Below are 26971 nucleotides of genomic sequence, written 5' to 3'. Positions count from 1 at the left end.
GGGCTCAGGGAGGGAGGGAGGGAGAGAGAGAGGGCTCAGGAGGGAGGGAGGGATCAGGAAGTGCTCAGGGTAGATTGGAGCAGGAGAAAGATGGAAACGATCAAGTCCATCTCCATTGAAAGACTGTGTTCCTCCGCGTTCCCCGCCTTCCTCCTCCCAGTACTGTGGTAGTTAGTAGCCGTAGTCTTCAGTGCATCGCAGCAGAGAGAGGACCCTAGAACAGGGACATCACGAGTTCCTCTGCAGGTTTGTTGTCTCTCACAGATCGTACACGTTTCCATGAGGTGGCACCCAAAAACAGGAAGGAAGACCGACGGGAAGTTGGATATCCAAAAAAAATAAACACAGAAGGGCGGAGTAACATCAAAAGGGGAGGGGCGACGGGGACGGGGTTCTCATCTGATCTGCAGAGGAGAGAAACAGTATAACTGTTGTGTTTAGTCAAACAAACATACCCTCAAAAACATTTCATCCAAGCCATTTCTCCTCCTGCTTTCAGTGAGTACAACCAATTCATCTCAAACCCCATGTGAAGTAGCTAACATCATACTTGCTAAGCATTCCTCAAAATACATTTCAACCTCAAAAGAACTTGTCCGGTTAAATAAACAAAATAAATAAATGAACGCTTCATTTCCAAGCAGTGCCTCTGCCTCGCTTGCGGTTTTCAAAACTATTCGAGGTAAAAAATGGCTTTCATAAAATAAATTTGATTGAAGAGACCGTCTCACCTCTGTTCCTCGTCCTCCTCACAGCTTGACCTCCTCTCCATTCTCACTGTGGTACTCTGCAACATACAGGCTCTTGTCTATGCTGCCGGGGATGGGCCTGATCTCTGTTCCCAGCTGTTCCTCGATGCCCTTGAGATTGAAGCGGTCATCGTATGTGATCAGGTTGATGGCCAGACCCAGGTGACCAAAACGACCTGGAGGGGGGCGAGTAGTCAAGGTTAAAACTGCCGATGATCTCCTTCAAAATCACATTTTATTAAGTCCTGCTTGAGAAAAGCCAGGGTTTCTCACCAGATCTGCCAATGCGATGCAGGTACGTCTCTCCCAGCTTGGGGAAGTCAAAGTTGATCACAACATTCACAGCCTGAATGTCGATACCTCTCGTGAAGAGGTCTGTGCAGACGAGATTCCGGCAGAGGCCGTTTCTGAAGTCGTGGAACACTCTGTTACGGTGCTCCTGTAGAGAGACAGACAAGTAGACTAAATTAACCATGGTCATGTTGGGTAGGGTCAAAACAGAATGAAAGTCTGGTACTGTCTAATCTGGTCCTAAGAAAGGCTTGTTCTCCAGGGTGTCGTCCTAATAAAAACACGACGACTGGGGCCGCCGAGCCCGGCACACCACGACGACTGGGGCCCCCGAGCCCGGCACACCACGACGACTGGGGCCCCCGAGCCCGGCACACCACGACGACTGGGGCCCCCGAGCCCGGCACACCACGACGACTGGGGCCCCCGAGCCCGGCACACCACGACGACTGGGGCCCCCGAGCCCGGCACACCACGACGACTGGGGCCGCCGAGTCCGGCACACCACGACGACTGGGGCCGCCGAGCCTGGCACTACCCATAGGGCTGTGGTCTAAAGTAGTGCACTACGTAGGGTCCATTTGGGATGCTAAGCTTAGTCAGCTGCTCCAGGGGTAGTGAGGAAGCAGTAGAGACACACTAGGACCTGGGCTGACCTGTCTCATCTTGGCATGGATATATTAACACACTAGGACCTGACCTGTCTCATCTTGGCATGGATATATTAACACACTAGGACCTGACCTGTCTCATCTTGGCATGGATATATTAACACACTAGGACCTGGGCTGACCTGTCTCATCTTGGCATGGATATATTAACACACTAGGACCTGACCTGTCTCATCTTGGCATGGATATATTAACACACTAGGACCTGACCTGTCTCATCTTGGCATGGATATATTAACACACTAGGACCTGACCTGTCTCATCTTGGCATGGATATATTAACACACTAGGACCTGACCTGTCTCATCTTGGCATGGATATATTAACACACTAGGACCTGACCTGTCTCATCTTGGCATGGATATATTAACACACTAGGACCTGGGCTGACCTGTCTCATCTTGGCATGGATATATTAACACACTAGGACCTGACCTGTCTCATCTTGGCATGGATATATTAACACACTAGGACCTGACCTGTCTCATCTTGGCATGGATATATTAACACACTAGGACCTGACCTGTCTCATCTTGGCATGGATATATTAACACACTAGGACCTGACCCGTCTCATCTCGGCATGGATATATTAACACACTAGGACCTGACCCGTCTCATCTCGGCATGGATATATTAACACACTAGGACCTGGGCTGTCTCATCTCGGCATGGATATATTAACACACTAGGACCTGGGCTGTCTCATCTCGGCATGGATATATTAACACACTAGGACCTGACCTGTCTCATCTTGGCATGGATATATTAACACACTAGGACCTGACCTGTCTCATCTTGGCATGGATATATTAACACACTAGGACCTGGGCTGTCTCATCTCGGCATGGATATATTAACACACTAGGACCTGACCTGTCTCATCTCGGCATGGATATATTAACACACTAGGACCTGACCTGTCTCATCTCGGCATGGATATATTAACACACTAGGACCTGACCTGTCTCATCTTGGCATGGATATATTAACACACTAGGACCTGACCTGTCTCATCTTGGCATGGATATATTAACACACTAGGACCTGACCTGTCTCATCTTGGCATGGATATATTAACACACTAGGACCTGACCTGTCTCATCTTGGCATGGATATATTAACACACTAGGACCTGACCTGTCTCATCTTGGCATGGATATATTAACACACTAGGACCTGACCTGTCTCATCTTGGCATGGATATATTAACACACTAGGACCTGACCTGCCTCATCTCGGCATGGATATATTAACACACTAGGACCTGGGCTGTCTCATCTTGGCATGGATATATTAACACACTAGGACCTGACCTGTCTCATCTTGGCATGGATATATTAACACACTAGGACCTGACCTGTCTCATCTTGGCATGGATATATTGACACACTAGGACCTGGGCTGTCTCATCTTGGCATGGATATATTAACACACTAGGACCTGACCTGTCTCATCTTGGCATGGATATATTAACACACTAGGACCTGACCTGTCTCATCTTGGCATGGATATATTAACACACTAGGACCTGGGCTGTCTCATCTTGGCATGGATATATTAACACACTAGGACCTGGGCTGTCTCATCTTGGCATGGATATATTAACACACTAGGACCTGACCTGTCTCATCTTGGCATGGATATATTAACACACTAGGACCTGACCTGTCTCATCTTGGCATGGATATATTAACACACTAGGACCTGGGCTGTCTCATCTTGGCATGGATATATTAACACACTAGGACCTGGGCTGTCTCATCTTGGCATGGATATATTAACACACTAGGACCTGACCTGTCTCATCTTGGCATGGATATATTAACACACTAGGACCTGACCTGTCTCATCTGGGCATGGATATATTAACACACTAGGACCTGACCTGTCTCATCTTGGCATGGATATATTAACACACTAGGACCTGACCTGTCTCATCTTGGCATGGATATATTAACACACTAGGACCTGGGCTGACCTGTCTCATCTTGGCATGGATGTAGAAACACGAGTAGCCCAGCTGAGATATCTTCTTGGCCAGCAGCTCCACCCTCTGAGACGAGTTACAGAAGATTATAGACTGGTTGATCTGGAGCTGCATGGGGAGAGAAGAAACAGATTATAGACTGGTTGATCTGCATGGGGAGAGAGGAAACAGATTATAGACTGGTTGATCTGCATGGGGAGAAAGGAAACAGATTATAGACTGATTGATCTGCATGGGGAGAAAGGAAACAGATTATAGACTGGTTGATCTGCATGGGGAGAAAGGAAACAGATTATAGACTGGTTGATCTGGAGCTGCATGGGGAGAGAGGAAACAGATTATAGACTGATTGATCTGGAGCTGCATGGGGAGAGAGGAAACAGATTATAGACTGGTTGATCTGCATGGGGAGAAAGGAAACAGATTATAGACTGATTGATCTGCATGGGGAGAAAGGAAACAGATTATAGACTGATTGATTTGGAGCTGCATGGGGAGAGAGGAAACAGATTTTAGACTGGTTGATCTGCATGGGGAGAAAGGAAACAGATTATAGACTGATTGATCTGGAGCTGCATGGGGAGAGAGGAAACAGATTATAGACTGATTGATCTGGAGCTGCATGGGGAGAGAGGAAACAGATTATAGACTGGTTGATCTGCATGGGGAGAAAGGAAACAGATTATAGACTGATCTGGAGCTGCATGGGGAGAGAGGAAACAGATTATAGACTGGTTGATCTGGAGCTGCATGGGGAGAAAGGAAACAGATTATAGACTGATTGATCTGGAGCTGCATGGGGAGAGAGGAAACAGATTATAGACTGATTGATCTGGAGCTGCATGGGGAGAGAGGAAACAGAAAATAATAATTGAATAGTCATACAAGTATATACACACAGTGGCTTTAGAAAGTATTCACACCCCTTGAATTTTCACATTTAGTTTCGTTAAAGCCTGAATTTAAAATGAATTAAGTTGAGATGCACAAACGGACACGTTTTCATTTTAGTCATAAACAAATGTATGGAAGCAGTGCCTTCCCACAGAGCTGCAGTTCTGCACAACACAACAGTTAGACCCGATGGCGCCCCTTTCCCCAGCCGGCGCCCCCCCTTTCCCCAGCCGGCGCCCCCCCTTTCCCCAGCCGGCGCCCCCCCTTTCCCCAGCCGGCGCGCCCCTTTCCCCAGCCGGCGCCCCCCCTTTCCCCAGCCGGCGAGCCCCTTTCCCCAGCCGGCGCCCCCCCTTTCCCCAGCCGGCGCCGACATGACATTGCCTACAAGCAACAATAAAAAAAAAAATTGGGGGGGGGTATCCGTACTTAAATTATTTAAAACTTTTACTTCACTACACTCCTAAAGACAATCATGTACTTTTTACTCCATACATCTTTCCATGACCCCAAAAGCACTCGTTACACTTTGAATGCTTAGCAGGAGAGGAAAACGATCCAATTCACACACTTCAAGAGAACATCCCCGGTCATCCTTACTGCCTCTGATCTGGAGGACTCACTAAACAGAGAACATCCCTGGTCATCCCTACTGTCTCTGATCTGGAGGACTCACTAAACAGAGAACATCCCTGGTCGTCCCTACTGCCTCTGATCTGGAGGACTCACTAAACAGAGAACATCCCTGGTCGTCCCTACTGCCTCTGATCTGGAGGACTCACTAAACAGAGAACATCTCTGGTCATCCCTACTGCCTCTGATCTGGAGGACTCACTAAACAGAGAACATCCCTGGTCGTCCCTACTGCCTCTGATCTGGAGGACTCACTAAACAGAGAACATCCCTGGTCGTCCCTACTGCCTCTGATCTGGAGGACTCACTAAACAGAGAACATCCCTGGTCATCCCTACTGCCTCTGATCTGGAGGACTCACTAAACAGAGAACATCCCTGGTCATCCCTACTGCCTCTGATCTGGAGGACTCACTAAACAGAGAACATCCCTGGTCATCCCTACTGCCTCTGATCTGGAGGACTCACTAAATAGAGAACATCCCTGGTCGTCCCTACTGCCTCTGATCTGGAGGACTCACTAAACAGAGAACATCCCTGGTCATCCCTACTGCCTCTGATCTGGAGGACTCACTAAACAGAGAACATCCCTGATCATCCCTACTGCCTCTGATCTGGAGGACTCACTAAACAGAGAACATCCCTGGTCATCCCTACTGCCTCTGATCTGGAGGAATCACTAACCAGAGAACATCCCTGGTCATCCCTACTGCCTCTGATCTGGAGGACTCACTAAACAGAGAACATCCCTGGTCATCCCTACTGCCTCTGATCTGGAGGACTCACTAAACAGAGAACATCCCTGGTCATCCCTACTGCCTCTGATCTGGAGGACTCACTAAACAGAGAACATCCCTGGTCATCCCTACTGCCTCTGATCTGGAGGACTCACTAAACAGAGAACATCCCTGGTCGTCCCTACTGCCTCTGATCTGGAGGAGTTAATGGAAGTGTAACTTTACGGAAGGTATTCAGACCCCTTCAATTTTTCCACATTTTGTTATGTGACAATCTTATTCTAAAACTGATTAAATGAATTTCTTTCATCAATCTACACACAATACCCCATAATAACAAAGCAAAAAAGGGTTTAGAAATGTTTGCAAATGTATAAAAAAAAAAAAGTGACAAGTATTCAGACCCTTTGCTATGAGACTCGACACAGCTCCGGTGCTTCCTGTTTCCATTGATCATCCTTGAGATGTTTCTACAACTTGATTGGAGTCCACCTGTGGTAAATTCAATTGATTGGACATGATTTGGAAAGGCACACACACCTGTCTATTTAAGTTCCCAAAGTTCTCAGCGCATGTCAGAGCAAAAACCAAGCCATGAGGTTGAAGTAATTGTCCGCAGATCTCCAAGACAGGATTGTGTTAAGCACTGATCTGGGGAAGGGTACCAAAACATTTCTGCGGCATTGAAGGTCCCCAAGAACACAGGTGCATCCAGCATTCTGAAATGGAAGTTTGGAACCGCCAGGACTCTTCCCAGAGCTGGCCGCCCGGCCAAACTGAGCGATCAGGGGAGAAGGGCCTTGGTCAAGGAGGTGACCAAAAACCTGATGGTCACTGACAGAACTCCAAAGTTCCTCTGTGGAGATGGGAGAACCTTCCAGAAGGACAACCATCTCTATAGCACTCCATTAAATCAGGACTTTATGGTAGGGGCCAGATGGAAGCCACTCCTCAGTAAAAGGCACACGACAGCCCGCTTGGAGATTGCCAAAAGGCACCTAATGGACTCTGACCATGAGAAACAAGATACTCTGGTCTGATGTAATCAAGATTGAACTCTGAAAAGATTAACGGAGCAAAGTACAGCGAGATCCTTGATGAAAACCTGCTCCAGAGCACTCGGGATCTCAAACTGGGGCGAAGTTTCACCTTCCAACAGGACAACAACCCTAAGCACACTGCCAAGACAACACAGGAGTGGATTCAGGAAAAGAGGCGATCATCCAGAGGCAGCGCTCCTAGTGGTCGGAGAATTTAATGCAGGGAAAACTAAAAACTGGTTTACCTCGTTTCTACCAGCATGTTACATGTGCAAGCAAAGGAGAGAAAAATCTAGACGTTTACACCACACAAAGACCTGCACAAAGCTCTCCCTCGCCTTCCATTTGGCAAATTTGACTAATTCTATCCTCCTGATTCTTGCTTACAAGCGAAAAACTAAAGCAGGAAGTACCAGTGACTCACTCAACACGGAAGTGGTCAGATGACGCAGATGCTAAGCTACAGGACGGTTTAACTAGGACAGGATATGTTCCAGTCTTTTGCTGATGGCATTGAGTAAACCACCTCAATCACTAGCTTCAAGTGCATCAATGACGTCGTCCCCACAGTGACCGTACGTATATACCCCAACCAGAAGCCATGGATCACAGGCAACAGCCGCACTGAGCTAAAGGCTTTCAATGAGTGGGACTCATTAACCAAAGCTCATAGCTAAGCTAAGGACCCTGGGACTAATCACTTCCCTCAGCAACTGGATCCTGGAGTTCCAGATGGGCCACCCCCAGATGGAAGGGTAGATAACAACACATCCGCCACGCTGATCTTCAACACCGGGGTGCCTCAGGGGTGCGTGCTTAGTCCCCTCCTGAACTCCCTGTTCACCCATGACTGCACAGTCAAGCACGTCTCCAACACCATCATTAAGTTTGCTGACAACACAGTAGTAGGCCTGATCACCGACAACGATGAGACAGCCTACAGGGAGGAGGTCAGAGACCTGGCAGTGAGGTGCCAGGATAACCTCTCCCTCACCGTGATTAAGGCAAAGGAGAACATTGTGTACAACAGGAAAAGGAGGACAGAGCACGTCCCATTCTTATCGACAAGGCTTTAGTGGAGCAGGTTCAGAGCTTCAAGTTCCTTGGTGTCCACAAAATATCATGGTCCAAACACACCAAGACAGCCGTGAAAAAGAGCATGACAACGCTTATTCCCCCTCAGGAGACGGAAAAGATTTGGCATGGATCCGCAGATCCTCAAAAACTTCTACAGCTGCACCATCGAGAGCATCCTGACTGGTTGCATCACCGCCTGGTATGGCAAACTGCTCGGCCTCCGACCGCAAGGCACTAGAGGGTAGTGCGTACGGCCCAGTACATCACTGGGGACAAGCTTCCTGCCATCCAGGACCTCTATACCAGGCGGTGTCAGAGGAAGAATAAGTTCTCAATCGTCATACAAAGACTCAATCATGGACACTACCATGTTGTGCTGCTGCCATGCTATGTTGTCGTCTTAGTTCTCTTTGTGTAGTGTCGTCTCTCGTTGCGTTTTGTCCTATTTTTAATCCCAGCCCCCGTCCCCACGAGGTCTTTTTCCTATTGGTATGCTGTTATTATAAATAACAATTTGTTCTTAATTGACTTGCCTAGTTAAATAAAGGTTGAGTAAAACAAACAAAAAATTATATACCAGGCGGTGTCAGACACTAAAAATTGTCAAGGACTCCAGCGAACCTAGTCATAGACCTCTCTACGAACCCACAGCAAGCGGTACCAGAGCGCCAAGTCTAGGTCCAAAAGGCTTCTTACCAGCTTCTACCCCCAAGATATAAGACTCCTGAACAGTTAATCAAATGGCAACCCGGACTATTTACATTGTCCAGCATCCCATTTTTCTGCTGCTGCTACTCTGTTTATCTATGCATAGTCACTTTACCTCTACCTACATAATACCTCAACTAACCTGTGACTCTGTACCGGTACCCGCTGTATATAGCCTCCACATTGACTCTGTACCGGTACCCCCCTGTATATAGCCTCCACATTGACTCTGTACCGGTACCCCCTGTATATAACCTCCACATTGACTCTGTACCGGTACCCCCTGTATATAGCCTCCACATTGACTCTGTACCGGTCCCCCCTGTATATAGCCTCCACATTGACTCTGTACCGGTACAACCTGTATATAGCCTCCACATTGACTCTGTACCGGTACCCCCTGTATATAGCCTCCACATTGACTCTGTACCAGTTCCCCCCTGTATATAGCCTCCACATTGACTCTGTACCGGTACCCCCCCTGTATATAGCCTCCACATTGTACCGGTACCCCCCTGTATATAGCCTCCACATTGTACCGGTACCCCCCTGTATATAGCCTCCACATTGTACCGGTACCCCCCTGTATATAGCCTCCACATTGACTCTGTACCGGTACCCCCCTGTATATAGCCTCCACATTGACTCTGTACCGGTACCCCTGTATATAGCCTCCACATTGTACCGGTACCCCCCTGTATATAGCCTCCACATTGACTCTGTACCGGTACCCCCTGTATATAGCCTCCACATTGACTCTGTACCGGTACCCCCCTGTATATAGCCTCCACATTGACTCTGTACCGGTACCCCCTGTATATAGCCTCCACATTGACTCTGTACCGGTACCCCCTGTATATAGTCTCCACATTGACTCTGTACCGGTACCCCCTGTATATAGCCTCCACATTGACTCTGTACCGGTACCCCCTGTATATAGCCTCCACATTGTACCGGTACCCCCTGTATATAGCCTCCACATTGACTCTGTACCGGTACCCCCCTGTATATAGCCTCCACATTGACTCTGTACCTGTACCCCCTGTATATAGCCTCCACATTGACTCTGTACCGGTACCCCCCGTATATAGCCTCCACATTGACTCTGTACCGGTACCCCCTGTATATAGCCTCCACATTGACTCTGTACCGGTACCCCCTGTATATAGCCTCCACATTGACTCTGTACCGGTACCCCCTGTATATAGCCTCCACATTGACTCTGTACCGGTACCCCCTGTATATAGCCTCCACATTGACTCTGTACCGGTACCCCCTGTATATAGCCTCCACATTGACTCTGTACCGGTACCCCCTGTATATAGCCTCCACATTGACTCTGTACCGGTACCCCCTGTATATAGCCTCCACATTGACTCTGTACCGGTACCCCCTGTATATAGTCTCCACATTGACTCTGTACCGGTACCCCCTGTATATAGCCTCCACATTGACTCTGTACCGTAACCCCCTGTATATAGCCTCCACATTGACTCTGTACCGTAACACCCTGTATATAGTCTCCACATTGACTCTGTACCGGTACCCCCCTGTATATAGCCTCCACATTGACTCTGTACCGTAACACCCTGTATATAGCCTCCACATTGACTCTGTACCGTAACACCCTGTATATAGCCTCCACATTGACTCTGTACCGGTACCCCCTGTATATAGCCTCCACATTGACTCTGTACCGGTACCCCCTGTATATAGCCTCCACATTGACTCTGTACCGGTACCCCCTGTATATAGCCTCCACATTGACTCTGTACCGGTACCCCCTGTATATAGCCTCCACATTGACTCTGTACCGGTACCCCCTGTATATAGCCTCCACATTGACTCTGTACCGGTACCCCCTGTATATAGCCTCCACATTGACTCTGTACCGGTACCCCCTGTATATAGCCTCCACATTGACTCTGTACCGGTACCCCCTGTATATAGCCTCCACATTGACTCTGTACCGGTACCCCCTGTATATAGCCTCCACATTGACTCTGTACCGGTACCCCCCCTGTATATAGCCTCCACATTGACTCTGTACCGTAGTACCCCCCTGTATATAGCCTCCACATTGACTCTGTACCGGTACCCCCTGTATATAGCCTCCACATTGACTCTGTACCGTAACACCCTGTATATAGCCTCCACATTGACTCTGTACCGGTAACACCCTGTATATAGCCTCCACATTGACTCTGTACCGGTACCACCCTGTATATAGCCTCCACATTGACTCTGTACCGGTACCCCCTGTATATAGCCTCCACATTGACTCTGTACCGGTACCCCCTGTATATAGCCTCCACATTGACTCTGTACCAGTACCCCCTGTATATAGCCTCCACATTGACTCTGTACCGTAACCCCTGTATATAGCCTCCACATTGACTCTGTACCGGTACCCCCTGTATATAGCCTCCACATTGACTCTGTACCGGTACCCCCTGTATATAGCCTCCACATTGACTCTGTACCGGTACCCCCCTGTATATAGCCTCCACATTGACTCTGTACCGGTACCCCCTGTATATAGCCTCCACATTGACTCTGTACCGGTACCCCCCTGTATATAGCCTCCACATTGACTCTGTACCGGTACCCCCTGTATATAGCCTCCACATTGACTCTGTACCGGTACCCCCTGTATATAGCCTCCACATTGACTCTGTACCGGTACCCCCTGTATATAGCCTCCACATTGACTCTGTACCGGTACCCCCTGTATATAGCCTCCACATTGACTCTGTACCGGTACCCCCTGTATATAGCCTCCACATTGACTCTGTACCGGTACACCCTGTATATAGCCTCCACATTGACTCTGTACCGGTAACACCCCTGTATATAGCCTCCACATTGACTCTGTACCGTAATACCCTGTATATAGCCTCCACATTGACTCTGTACCGTAATACCCTGTATATAGCCTCCACATTGACTCTGTACCGGTACCCCCTGTATATAGCCTCCACATTGACTCTGTACCGGTACCCCTTGTATATAGCCTCCACATTGACTCTGTACCGGTAACCCCCTGTATATAGCCTCCACATTGACTCTGTACCGGTAACCCCCTGTATATAGCCTCCACATTGACTCTGTACTGGTAACCCCCTGTATATAGCCTCCACATTGACTCTGTACCGTAACACCCTGTATATAGCCTCCACATTGACTCGGTACCGGTAGCCCCCTGTATATAGCCTCCACATTGACTCGGTACCGGTACCACCCTGTATATAGCCTCCACATTGACTCTGTACCGGTACCCCCTGTATATAGCCTCCACATTGACTCTGTACCGGTAATACCCTGTATATAGCCTCCACATTGACTCTGTACCGGTACCCCCTGTATATAGCCTCCACATTGACTCTGTACCGGTAACACCCTGTATATAGCCTCCACATTGACTCGGTACCGGTACCCCCTGTATATAGCCTCCACATTGACTCTGTACTGTAACACCCTGTATATAGCCTCCACATTGACTCTGTACCGGTACCCCCTGTATATAGCCTCCACATTGACTCTGTACTGTAACACCCTGTATATAGCCTCCACATTGACTCTGTACCGTAATACCCTGTATATAGTCTCCACATTGACTCTGTACCGGTAACCCCCTGTATATAGCCTTATTTTTTCTTAAACTGCATTGTTGGTTAAGGGTAAGTAAGAATTTCTACACCCGTTGTATTCGGCACATATTTAAAAAAATGTTTAAGTTATTTTTTTTTTAACTAGCCAAGTCAGTTAAGAACAAATTCATGTTTACAATAACAGCCTAACGGGGAACAGTGGGTTAACTGCCCAGTTCAAGGACAGAACGACCGATTTCGACTTTGTCAGTTCGGGGATTCGATCCAGCGACCTTTCGGTTACTGGCCCAACGCTCTAACCACTAGACTACCTGCCGCCCATTATGAGAAATAACATTTGCTTTGAAGTCTCTGAATGTCCTTGAGTGGCCCAGCCAGAGCCCGGACTTGAACCCGATCGAACATCTCTGGAGAGACCTGAAAACAGCTGTGCAGCGACGCTCCCCATCCAACCTGACAGAGCTTGAGAGGATCTACAGAGAAGAATGAGAGAAACTCCCCAAATACAGATCGGCCAAGCTTGTAGCGTCACACCCAAGAAGACTTGAGGCTGTAATCACTGCCAATGATGCTTCAACAAAGTACTGAGTAAAGGGTCTGAATACTTATGTAAATGTAATATTTCTCTCACACACAATTCAAAAAAAAAAAAACAGTTTTTGCTTTGTCATTATTGCTAGTAGATTGATGAGGAAAACTTAATCAATTTTAGAATAAGGATGTAACTTAGCAAACATCTCACTGATGCAGACCTTTGGAACATCTAATAAATCCATGTAATATAATCTACGCCTTCACAATAAATCCATTATTTTAGACAGGTCTAAAGAAAATGTAGTCTATTTCAGAAGAACAGAACAGCATACTCTGAGTTGTCCTTATGTTAGTTCCTGATCTGGCTGTGGGCTAGTTACTAGCATTGCTAGTTACAGCCTAATGTTAGCTAGCAAACGTTAGCCAGTTAGTGTGGGTGCTTGACTGCTGTTTAGGGCAGAACGCTCGGATCAATCCTACTCCTTGGCCATAGGGTTCAGTTTGTGCAGTGAATTTACAAACGAAACCCGCTCTTAGTTATCAAATGCCCAGAATACACTCTGGCACACCAGATTAAATTAACGAACACACCTGAATAGTATAAACCAGCCTTTAGTCATAATCTTTGGTTGTTACATTTTTAGTTTTTTTGCTAAATAAGAGCGAATCGAGCTGGTTCGGTCACATATACTAAATCATGTGTGTGAAACGTGTTTTTGAATGGGCAGCGGGGAATAAAAAAAAAAAAATTTAATCTAGGCACTTAAATGGCGAATGGAGGACGCTTTTCCCTTTTCATGACAGCCAGGTACGCTACTCTGGTTGTAAGGCAAAGCAATGTGCTTAAATATTAGGAAAGTTGAGAAATAAATATAGTAGGCCTAGCCTGTAATATGCAATCTCCTTTCTCCCAAGAGAATTCCACAATCTGCAAGGAAGCAAATCCATACAGACATGACCCAAATCCAAATCCATACAGACATGACCCAAATCCAAATCCATACAGACATGACCCAAATCCAAATCCATACAGACATGACCCAAATCCAAATCCATACAGACATGACCCAAATCCAAATCCATACAGACATGACCCAAATCCAAATCCATACAGACATGACCCAAATCCAAATCCATACAGACATGACCCAAATCCAAATCCATACAGACATGACCCAAATCCAAATCCATACAGACATGACCCAAATCCAAATCCATACAGACATGACCCAAATCCAAATCCATACAGACATGACCCAAATCCAAATCCATACAGACATGACCCAAATCCAAATCCATACAGACATGACCCAAATCCAAATCCATACAGACATGACCCAAATCCAAATCCATACAGACATGACCCAAATCCAAATCCATACAGACATGACCCAAATCCAAATCCATACAGACATGACCCAATCCAAATCCATACAGACATAACCCAATCCAAATCCATACAGACATAACCCAATCCAAATCCATACAGACATAACCCAATCCAAATCCATACAGACATAACCCAAGACAACTCTACAAAGTATTGACTCGGGGATGTGAGAATACTTATGTAAATTATATGTTTGTGTTTCATTTTCAATACATTTGAAAAAAATAAACATTTAATCCATCTTGAATTCAGGTTGTATCCAAATTGTATTTATTTTATCTTTATTTAACTAGGAAAGTCAGTTAAGAACAAATTCTTATTTTCAATGACGGCCTAGGAACAGTGGGTTAACTGCCTTGTTCAGGGGCAGAACGACAGATTTTTTTTCTTTGTCAGCTCGGGGGATTCAATCTTGCGACCTTTTTGTTCACTAGTCCAACGCTCTAACCACTAGATTACCTGCTGGTTACTAGTCCAACGCTCTAACCACTAGACTACCTGCTGGTTACTAGTCCAACGCTCTAACCACTAGGCTACCTGCTGGTTACTAGTCCAACGCTCTAACCACTAGGCTACGCTGCCGCCCCCAAATGTGGAATAAGTCCTGAATACTTTCTGAAGGCCCTGTAGCAGCCCGTTTCAGATCTTTATCCCTGACCTAATCCATCAATTTAGATCCATCTACTAGGCTACCCTTCATCGATAGTACTCACCCTGGAGAAGAGCGTGTTGAGACAGTGGACCTTCTGCCTCTCCGTAACATAGGCATAATACTGGGTGACCCCCTTCAGGGTCAACTCCTCCATCAGGTTGATCTCGTAGGGCTTGGACAGATGGGAGTTCTGAGACACAGGAAATAACAGCTTCACATCACACAGGCATCGAGATTGTTTGTGAGGGTGCTCTCGTCAAGACCCAACTAACTACGTTGACGTTCGTAAGCAATATTTTAACTATAACAACAATATACAAAAGCAAGACAATGGAAAGACCTTTAATATTCTATTACAGAGTCAAAATTCACAACTTGAGCGTTTTACTGCTCATACAAGCAGGACTGTATAAATCAATACAGGACCTTCATTGTTCACAGACGCAGACCAAACTATGATTTCCCCCCCCCCCCCCATTAATCAGAATCCAGAATTTACCATGAACTTCTGCACGCTGAGAGGAAAGGTAGCAGAGTAGAGCAGAATCTGTCTCTGTCTGGGTAGGTAGCTTAGTACCTCTTCCATCATCACCACAAAGTCCTGGGACAGCAGCTTGTCTGCCTGGTGGGGACGGACAGACAGACAGACAGAGACAACGATATAATGGATCTTACAGTTGATTGGTAACTTTGCCCAACTACAGGTAAAGTAACCAGGTAACAGTTCTGTTGGAGACACCGAGACGAAAGGATCACAGCTCACCTCATCCAAAACCATCATCTGAACCTGATTGACTTTGGCCACACCCTTCTTAATGAGGTCCAGGATCCTCCCAGGGGTGGCAATCACAACGTGGACTACAGATAAAAGATTATTATTATAAAAACAATCACAACATGAACTACAGATAAAAGATTATTATAAAAACAATCACAACGTGGACTACAGATAAAAGATTATTATTATAAAAACAATCACAACATGAACTACAGACAAAAGATTAGAATTATTATAAAAACAATCACAACGTGAACTACAAAAGAATAACACAATTGAAAAGATAAGCCTAGTATCACCATACATTTGAGACTTCGAGTCAAGATGACTTGTTCATTGAATAACACCAAAGTCACATTTAAATCGAACTGGCTATTTGGCCAGGTGAGGTGTACCTGTCTCGTCGAGCCTCATGATGTCATCGCGGAGGTTGGTGCCGCCCGTTGTGGCCATGACTTTGACACCTCCCATGTGTTTGCTGATCTGGATACAGATCTGGCTCACCTGCAAAGCCAGTTCTCTGGTGGGAACGATGCCCATAGCTAGGGGAAGAGAGAACCATATATTTGATCATTTATCTCTACGGAAAGTTTTCAGACCCCTTGACTTTTTTTAATTTTTTTATACACATTTGGTTACGTCACAGCCTTATTCTAAAATTGAGTCAATAAAATAAATACACAGCAATCTACACACATTACCCCATAGTGAAAAAGCAAAAAAATAGTGGATTTTATTCTTCTAATTTATATATTTCTTATAAACTTAATTAAATATCACATTTACAGAAGTATTCAGTCCCTTTACTCAGTACTTTGTTGAAACACCTTTGGCAGCGATTAAAACCTTGGCACATGCGCCAAATACAGTGAACTGCTTACTTACAAGCCCTTAACCAACAACGCAGTTCAAAACATAAATCTTTAATGAGCAACAATAAAATAACAGTAGTGAGGCTATATACAGGGGGTACCAGTACAGAGTCAATGTGGAGGCTATATACAGGGGGTACCAGTACAGAGTCAATGTGGAGGCTATATACAGGGGTACCGGTACAGAGTCAATGTGGAGGCTATATACAGGGGGTACCGGTACAGAGTCAATGTGGAGGCTATATACAGGGTGTTACGGTACAGAGTCAATGTGGAGGCTATATACAGGGTATTACGGTACAGAGTCAATGTGGAGGCTATATACAGGGGGTACCGGTACAGAGTCAATGTGGAGGCTATATACAGGGTATTACGGTACAGAGTCAATGTGGAGGCTATATACAGGGTGTTACGGTACAGAGTCAATGTGGAGGCTATATACAGGGGGTACCGGTACAGAGTCAATGTGGAGGCTATATACAGGGGGTACCGGTACAGAGTCAATGTGGAGGCTATATACAGGGGGTACCGGTACAGAGTCAATGTGGAGGCTATATACAGGGGGTACCGGTACAGAGTCAATGTAGAGGCTATATACAGGGGGTACCGGTTAGTCGACATAATTGAGGTAATATGTACATGTAGATAGAGGTAAAGTGACTATGCATGGATAATAAACAGAGCAGCAGTGTAAAAGCGGGGGGTGGGGACAAAGGAAATAGTCCAGGTAGTCATTTGATTAACTGTTCAAGAGTCTCATGGCTTGGGGGTAGAAGCTGTTAAGCCTTTTGGACCTAGACTTGGCGCTCCGGTAATGCTTGCCGTGCGGTAGCAGAGAGAACAGTCTATGACTGGGGTGGCTGGAGTCTTTGACAATTTTTTGGGCCTTCCTCTGACACCACCTAGTATATAGGTCCTGGATGGCAGGAAACTTGGTCCCAGTGATGTACTGGGCTGTACATACTACCCTCTGTAGTGCCTTGCGGTCGGAGGTCGAGCAGTGATGCAACCAGTCAGGATGCTCTCGATGATGCAGCTGTAGAACTTTGAGGATCTGGGGACGCATGCCAAATCTTTTCAGTCTCCTGTGGGGGAATAGGTGTTGTCATGCCCTCTTCACAACTGCCTTGGTGTGTTTGGATCATGGCATCGTTTTCTTTGGCAAGGAAAATAATCGGATATCGGACAAAAATGTAATATCGGTGCATCACTAGTTGTTACCTACCCTCACCACCTGGGGGCGGCCCGTCAGGAAGTCCAGGATCCAGTTGCAGAGGGAGGTATTTAGTCCCAGGGTTTTGAACTTACTGATGAGCTTTTAGGAACTATGGTGTTTGTGGGCTATACTCGGCCTTGTCTTAGGACGGTAAGTTGGTGGTTGGAGACATCCCTCTAGTGGTGTGGGGGCTGTGCTTTGGCAAAGTGGGTGGGGTTATATCCTGCCTGTTTGGCCCTGTCCGGGGGTATCATCGGATGGGGCCACAGTGTCTCCTGACCCCTCCTGTCTCAGCCTCCAGTATTTATGCTGCAGTAGTTTATGTGTCGGGGGGCTAGGGTCAGTCTGTTACATCTGGAGTATTTCTCTTGTCTTATCCGGTGTCCTGTGTGAATTTAAATATGCTCTCTCTAATTCTCTCGGAGGACCCGAGTCCTAGGACCATGCCTCAGGACTACCTGGCATGATGACTCCTTGCTGTCCCCAGTCCACCTGGCCGTGCTGCTGCTCCAGTTTCAACTGTTCTGCCTGCGGCTATGGAACCCTGACCTGTTCACCGGACGTCCTTGCTGCACCCTCGACAACTACTATGATTATTATTATTTGACCATGCTGGTCATTTATGAACATTTTAACATCTTGACCATGTTCTGTTATAATATCCACCCGGCACAGCCAGAAGAGGACTGGCCCCCCCTCATAGCCTGGTTCCTCTCTAGGTTTCTTCCTAGGTTTTTGGCCTTTCAAGGGAGTTTTTCCTAGGGAGTTTTTCCTAGCCACCGTGCTTCTTTCACATGCATTGCTTGCCGTTTGGGGTTTTAGGCTGGGTTTCTGTACAGCACTTTGAGATATCAGCTGATGTACGAAGGGCTATATAAATAAATTTGATTTGGTTGAACGCTGAGCTGTAGTCAATGAATAGCATTCTCACATAGGTGTTCCTTTTGTCCAGTTGGGAAAGGGCAGTGTGAAGTGCAATAGAGATTGCATCATCTGTGGATCTGTTGGGGCGGTATGCAAATTCAGTCTTTGTTCTGTATTGATGCTTTGCCTGTTTGATGGTTCGTCGGAGGGTATATTTCCTATAAACGTCAGGGTTAGAGTCCCCGCTCATTGAAAGCGGTAGCTCTAGCCTTTAGCTCAGAGCGGATGTTGCCTGTAATCCATGTGTTCTGGTTGGGGTATGTACGGTCACTGTGGGGACGACATCGTCGATGCGCTTATTGATGAAGCCAGTGACTGATATGGTGTACTCAATGTCATAGGAAGAATTGTGGAACAGTCTTCTTGGGTTTGACACTACAAGCTTGGCACACCTGTATTTGGGGAGTTTCTCCCATTCTTCTGTCAAGCTCTGTCAGGTTGGATGGGGAGCGTTGATGCACAGCTATTTTCAGGTCACTAAAGAGATGTTCAATCGGGTTCAAGTCCAGGCTGTGGCTGGGCCACTCAAGGACATTGAGACTTGTCCCGAAGCCACTCCTGCGTTGTCTTGGCTGTGTGCTTAAGGGTCGTTGTCCTGTTGGAAGGTGAACCTTCGCCCCAGTCTGAGGTCCTGAGTGCTCTGGAACAGGTTGTCATGATCATCTTTACTTTGCGCCGTTCATCTTTCACTCGATCCCGATTCTTCTCCCAGTCCCTGCCGCTGAAAAATATCCACACAGCATGATGCTGCCACCACGCTTCACCGTAGGGATGGTGCCAGGTTTCCTCCAGACGTGACGCTTGGCATTTAGGCTAAATAGTTTAATCAGACCAGAGAATCTTGTTTCTCATGGTCTGAGAGTTTTAGGTGCCTTTTGGCAATCGCCAAGCGGATTTCATCAGGCCACTCTACCATAAAGTGTGCTGCAGAGATGGTTGTCCTTCTAGAAGGTTCTCCCATCTCCACAGAGGAACTTTAAATCTCTGTCAGAGTGACCATTAGGTTCTTTGTCACCTCCCTGACCAAGGCCCTTCTACCCCAACTGCTCAGTTTGGCCAGGTAGCCAGCTCTAAGAAGTGTCTCGGTGGTTCCAAACTTCCATTTAACAATGATGGAGGCCACTGTGTTCTTGGGGACCTTCACTGCTGCAGAAATGTTTTAGTACCCTTCCCCAGATCTGTACCTCGACACAATCCTGTTTCGAAGCTCTACAGACAATTCCTTTGACCTTATGGCTTGGTTTCTGCTCTGACATTCACTGTCAACTGTGGGACCTTATATAGACAGGTGTGTGCCTTTCCAAATCATGTCCAGTCAATTTAATTCACCACAGGTGGACTCCAATCAAGTTGTAGAAACATCTCAAGGATGATCAATGGAAACAGGATGCACCAAAGCTTAATTTCAAGTCTAAAAGCAAAGGGTCTGAATACTTATGTAAATAAGTTGCGTTTTAATTATTTTTTTTATAGATTTGCAAAGAAAGGGGTCTGAATACTTTCCGAAGGCACTGTATTATATCATACAGAGGCCTACACAGAGGTCCTAGCCTGCAGGCCAGCTCTCTGTTGGATCCATGTCCACAGCTGGACCACAAGACACAGATGCAAGTAAGGTTGGAATAAAACGTCAGACTATAAACTACTACACTGTAGCAGTTACAGATCCATACAGCCTCCATCCTACTGAACTACACTGTAGCAGTTACAGATCCATACAGCTATGGAGCCTCCATCCGTCTAAACTACCATGTCCACAGCTGAACCACAGAACACAGATAGAAGGCAGGTTGGGGGGACGACGACAACATTAGTCTATACAAAGATCAGACTAGTCTGGCACTTTCACAAAATCAGCCTTTTCAATTCTACTGAAGACAAGTTGGTCTACTGAGACCCCAAAAGGAAGGCAAGGTAATGATTGACATATGTGCACCAGGATCCAAGTGTCTCACATCTGTTTAAAAAAAAAAACAAAGGCAAACGGGTCATAGGGTGAGATGTCGAATCTCACCTTGTATGCAGTCCTTCTTCAGGTCAATGCGCTCCAGTAAGGGAATGAGGTAGGCTCCGCTCTTTCCTGTCCCGTTCTTGGCCCTGGCCAGAATGTCTCTCCCGGATAACGCTATGGGGATGCTCTCCTCCTAGAGAGGAAGGTAACACGTTAAGAGTCCACTTATCCCATCGAGAACCCAGGGTGCCTTGAGGTCTGCCTGAGTGCCAAATCGCACCTCATTACCTATATTACTGCCACAGACAAAAGTACATTTTTAGTCATTTTAGCAGACGCTCTTATCCAGAGGGACTTACAGTAGTGAATGCATACATTTCATTTTTATTTTGTACTGGCCCCCCCCGTGGGAATCGAACCCACAACCCTGGCGTTGCACACACCATGCTCTACCAACTGAGCCACAGGGAAGACCGTAGTGCATTACATAGGGAATAGTGCTCCATTTGGAACACCTCTACACCTCGCTGGTGGTCATCCTTCCCCTCCTCTAATCAGAGATTCATTCAGACCTCTGCTGAGACACCAGGTGAGTGGAATCTCTCGGACAATCAGTGTCATTCCATTCAAAAATCAACCAACGAATTACCCAAGAGAACAGAGAAGCAGCAGCACTGCAGCTCTCAGGGCTCAGATTGGACCGCCCCCCCACCCACCCATTTGGCCCTTATCTTTAATCACTAACGGTTACAGATCCATACAGCTATGGAGCCTCCATCCGTCTAAACTACACTTCCAGAGTTACTCTTAACACAGGTGTTATGGGCTTTGCTAGATAGCCAATTAACATAGGTGGTCGCCTCGTCTTTCATAAACAACGGCTGTAACATGATACGGCCATGCGGGAACACTGACCCTATCAAGGTATGCGTCACTTTAACTTTTTATTTTATTCACACACCGATATGAAAAGGTAAAAGGTCCATATGCTTCCAAAACCATCACCTGTTAATGTTCAGATTGAGTGGCGGCGCTGTTAATTAACCAAACTCCCCCCTTTACAGAAGAAAACTTCTCCAATGGCTCTTGGGTAATGAAATAGAACAGAGTCATGAACAAGAGCTAATAGACGTACCATGCAGTCAGTGTCCTGGATGCAGCTGCTACGTAGCACATTAGCTCTTAGCGTACCTGGATCGGAGAGGGTTTCTCCCAGCCCATCTCAAAGATTCCCATCAGCAGCTCCCTCTTCAGGCAGTAGTCTTCAAACTCGTTGCCTTTAGTTGCCGTTACGTCCTGTTGTACATCGGATCAACATTGAATCAATTTACCATTAGAGGCTTTACAATGAGAGAGAACCTGACTGCTACTGCCCTAGTGTAACACAACCTGACTACTACTGCCCTAGATTAACATAAGAACCTAACTACTACTGCCCTAGTGTAACATAACCTGACTACTACTGCCCTAGATTAACATAAGAACCTGACTACTACTGCCCTAGTGTAACATAAGAACCTGACTACTACTGCCCTAGTGTAACAGAGATAAGAACCTGACTACTACTGCCCTAGTGTAACAGAGATAAGAACCTGACTACTACTGCCCTAGTGTAACAGAGATAAGAACCTGACTACTACTGCCCTAGTGTAACAGAGATAAGAACCTGACTACTACTGCCCTAGTGTAACATAACCTGACTACTACTGCCCTAGATTAACATAAGAACCTGACTACTACTGCCCTAGTGTAACAGAGATAAGAACCTGACTACTACTGCCCTAGTGTAACAGAGATAAGAACCTGACTACTACTGCCCTAGTGTAACAGAGATAAGAACCTGACTACTACTGCCCTAGTGTAACAGAGATAAGAACCTGACTACTACTGCCCTAGTGTAACATAAGAACCTGACTACTACTGCCCTAGTGTAACATAAGAACCTGACTACTACTGCCCTAGTGTAACATAAGAACCTGACTACTACTGCCCTAGTGTAACATAAGAACCTGACTACTACTGCCCTAGTGTAACATAAGAACCTGACTACTACTGCCCTAGTGTAACATAAGAACCTGACTACTACTGCCCTAGTGTAACATAAGAACCTGACTACTACTGCCCTAGTGTAACATAAGAACCTGACTACTACTGCCCTAGTGTAACATAAGAACCTGACTACTACTGCCCTAGTGTAACATAATAACCTGACTACTACTGCCCTAGTGTAACATAATAACCTGACTACTACTGCCCTAGTGTAACATAAGAACCTGACTACTACTGCCCTAGTGTAACATAAGAACCTGACTACTACTGCCCTAGTGTAACATAACCTGACTACTACTGCCCTAGTGTAACATAATAACCTGACTACTACTGCCCTAGAGTAACATAAGAACCTGACCACTACTGCCCTAGTGTAACAGAGATAAGAACCTGACTACTACTGCCCTAGTGTAACATAACCTGACTACTACTGCCCTAGAGTAACATAATAACCTGACTACTACTGCCCTAGTGTAACATAACCTGACTACTACTGCCCTAGTGTAACATAACCTGACTACTACTGCCCTAGTGTAACATAACCTGACTACTACTGCCCTAGTGTAACATAACCTGACTACTACTGCCCTAGAGTAACATAATAACCTGACTACTACTGCCCTAGAGTAACATAATAACCTGACTACTACTGCCCTAGAGTAACATAATAACCTGACTACTACTGCCCTAGTGTAACAGAGATAAGAACCTGACTACTACTGCCCTAGAGTAACATAATAACCTGACTACTACTGCCCTAGTGTAACATAACCTGACTACTACTGCCCTAGTGTAACATAACCTGACTACTACTGCCCTAGTGTAACATAACCTGACTACTACTGCCCTAGTGTAACATAACCTGACTACTACTGCCCTAGAGTAACATAACCTGACTACTACTGCCCTAGAGTAACATAATAACCTGACTACTACTGCCCTAGAGTAACATAATAACCTGACTACTACTGCCCTAGTGTAACAGAGATAAGAACCTGACTACTACTGCCCTAGTGTAACAGCGATAATAACCTGACTACTACTGCCCTAGTGTAACATAATAACCTGACTACTACTGCCCTAGTGTAACAGAAGAACCTGACTACTACTGCCCTAATGTAACATACACTAGGGCAGTAGTAGTCAGGTTACTTAAGTTACACTAGGGCAGTAGTAGTCAGGTGTAACTTAATAACCTGACTACTACTGCCCTAGTGTAACTTAATAACCTGACTACTACTGCCCTAGTGTAACATAAGAACCTGACTACTACTGCCCTAGTGTAACATAAGAACCTGACTACTACTGCCCTAGTGTAACATAAGAACCTGACTACTACTGCCCTAGTGTAACATAAGAACCTGACTACTACTGCCCTAGTGTAACATAAGAACCTGACTACTACTGCCCTAGTGTAACATAAGAACCTGACTACTACTGCCCTAGTGTAACATAAGAACCTGACTACTACTGCCCTAGTGTAACATAAGAACCTGACTACTACTGCCCTAGTGTAACATAAGAACCTGACTACTACTGCCCTAGAGTAACATAAGAACCTGACTACTACTGCCCTAGAGTAACATAAGAACCTGACTACTACTGCCCTAGTGTAACATAAGAACCTGCCTACTACTGCCCTAGTGTAACATAAGAACCTGACTACTACTGCCCTAGTGTAACAGAGATAAGAACCTGACTACTACTGCCCTAGTGTAACATAAGAACCTGACTACTACTGCCCTAGTGTAACATAATAACCTGACTACTACTGCCCTAGTGTAACATAAGAACCTGACTACTACTGCCCTAGTGTAACATAAGAACGTGCCTTAAGCTCACTCCAAAGCCAACTTGTAATGTTGCCAGAGGCGCTATCGAATTGAATCCTTTTCTATAGCTTAACTGGTTTGTACATTGTCAAGCGGGCAGTCACGCGTGTTGGCCAGACAGAGGACCCTGGTTCAAGCCCAGTCAGAGGCAGCTTCAGGGACGCAGCGCAAAATGCTAAGCTAGCACTCTTTTTGCTAATGCTAAGCTACTCTCTCTTTATGTAGTGTTGTGTTGTCTCGCTTGTTGTGATGTGTGTTTTGTCCTATATTTATATTGTATTTATTTTTAATCCCAGGCCCCCGCAGGAGGCCTTTTGCCTTTTGGTAGGCTGTCATTGTAAATAAGAATTTGTTCTTCACTGACATGCCAAGTTAAATAAAAGTTAAATAAATAAAAAAGCACACAGGCCCTTTACACTAGACCACGGCAATAACTACAACAGTGTAAACTACATTTGATTCAAAAGGGAACATGTCTTTACCGAAGTTCTCATCCTCATGTCTTTTGGAGGGAGCGTCAAATTCCTCTTCCAGTCATCTCCAGGCCTGTGGAAAAATATGAGTTATGAGTACCATCCCTCAACAACAACAAAAAGAGAGAACGCTCGAGAGCCATTCTGTCGCTGTAAATTAACTAGGGACTCACTTGATGACAGTATTGGCTGTGGGGTTAGCTTTAGCCAGTTGGGTGCTGCTAGACCCAGTACCGTTGTTGATTGTGCTGGAGGCCTGCTTCATCTGGCCGGGCTGCTGTGTCTGATGACTGCCTCCTCCGCTGCCCTGCCCTCCTGCAGGCTTCACCACCGGGCCTCGGAGCTGGCCATTCTGGTTGGAATGGCCCAGTATAACTGGGTTCTGGGTACTGGTGGTACTCATGGCTTGGGCTAGTCTATCCTATCCACAAAGGGCGTGATATACAGTTCTTATTCTGATTGTGGTGGTGGTGGGGAATAAATCTTGAGGAATAGTCTGACTTCTCACGGGAGCTGTTATCCAAAGCAAATGTAATTAGATAGAAGCGATTGCCTCCTCTCCTGTTCCTCAATAGTATTGTTCTTTGTGGAACATCTCGTCCAAAAAAATGTCAACGAAATTACTGACACAAGCAACAACAAAAAGAAAAAGCATAAACTCCCGGTCTATTGCCCGCTTGGTGTGGCATAGGGTTAGAAGAGCACCTTAGGCCAGAGGCTGCTGCATGGTCACACCTGTCTTAAATACTTCCATCCCCACAAAATGTTCACCCTGAGGTAGAGAAGGAAAGTGTCACACAGGGTTTTAGACATGTTATCACGGAAGACTTTATTCTAAATACCATTTTTTTTTTTTTTTTTTTTAAACAACAACAAGTAAAGTGAGGTAGCTAACTTAACTAGTTATCAAGTTCAGTTCACAGCGGAGTTGTAGCTAGTTATTTAACGTAGCTAATCACTAACTAACGCCTTAGCACTAGTTGCTAGTTGGTAAGTTAGCCCGACGGTTTAGCCAGCTACAAGTTATTAACTAGCCGGGAGTGGTGAGTTTAATAAATACTCTCACTAGTAGCTTAATTGCTGCATGCATTTATTTAAAAACGTACACATACAGACCCCCAAAAAATGTTGTCAAAACGTGGTGCAGCTTTAATTAACGCGTTAGAGATGGTATCTAACGAGCCGTGTGTTAGTTAGCTACCGGTTAGCAGACGTTTGGCTAACTAGCTAACGTTAACTAGGGAGTTTCTCCTAGACACCGTGCTTTCTACATCTGCATGACTTGCTGTTTGGTATTTTTAAGGCTGGGGTTTTCGTTTCGGTATAAGCATTTTGTGACATCTGCTGATGTAGAAAGAAAGGGCTTTATAAATGTAAATACATTTGATTGATAACGCTAGCTAGCTAGTTAGCGGCGCGGCCAAAAAAAAAAATGCATTTATGCCAGGTGGATATTTAGACTAAAGTCAACATAAATCACATTTAGAAACAAACTGTTACAGTTTTAAAACAAACATCACTTTCCCGACGTAGTTACCTACGTTAGTTAGCGACCTAGCTAACTAAATGTTAGCTAGCTAGCTATTTTGCTAGCTAAGGTTAAAACCAGAAGGAAACGCAGCACAAAACATTGTAAAAAAAAACAAACAATAAAAATATATGCCAAACCACCCCACATAGAAATACTGATCGGTACATGTATATCAGGTGAAATATAGTCTAGAAGGAGAGGATTAAGTGAACAGTTACCGCGGATAGTTGATATTATCTGTTGGTTTTTGTTGGACTTGTCAGCTGTTATCTGTAAAGCTACTGGTTTGGTCTAAACAGAAAGCCCAAGATGGCCTCCCCTCCTATTTCAACCCTCCCACTGTCCGTCATCATCACCTGATTCAAAACCAGAA

General features: G+C 45.8%; 1 protein-coding gene across 2 annotated transcripts; it reads right to left on the bottom strand.

Annotated features, from left to right (window-relative positions):
- ddx6 (DEAD (Asp-Glu-Ala-Asp) box helicase 6) lies at positions 1-26971 on the bottom strand. 2 transcript variants are annotated; one of them, XM_082956535.1, is made up of 13 exons: positions 26817-26971; positions 25241-25839; positions 25077-25140; positions 21905-22009; positions 20777-20906; positions 16146-16292; positions 15736-15830; positions 15472-15594; positions 15034-15162; positions 3692-3808; positions 1023-1188; positions 732-925; positions 1-399 (listed from the first exon to the last, which is right to left on the bottom strand). In XM_082956535.1, the coding sequence occupies exons 2-12, from the start codon at positions 25468-25470 to the stop codon at positions 750-752; spliced, it is 1482 nt and encodes a 493-aa protein (XP_082812661.1). In that variant the 5' UTR covers positions 25471-25839; positions 26817-26971; the 3' UTR covers positions 1-399; positions 732-749. The 2 variants fall into 2 exon arrangements, with proteins under 2 accessions (XP_082812661.1, XP_082812660.1); XM_082956534.1 differs by having other exon boundaries at positions 2-404.

This window comes from Salmo salar, chromosome 09, assembly GCF_965601325.2.
Source record: "Salmo salar chromosome 09, fSalSal1, whole genome shotgun sequence".
Taxonomy (NCBI): domain Eukaryota; kingdom Metazoa; phylum Chordata; class Actinopteri; order Salmoniformes; family Salmonidae; genus Salmo; species Salmo salar.
This window is presented reverse-complemented; position numbering and strand designations above follow the sequence as displayed.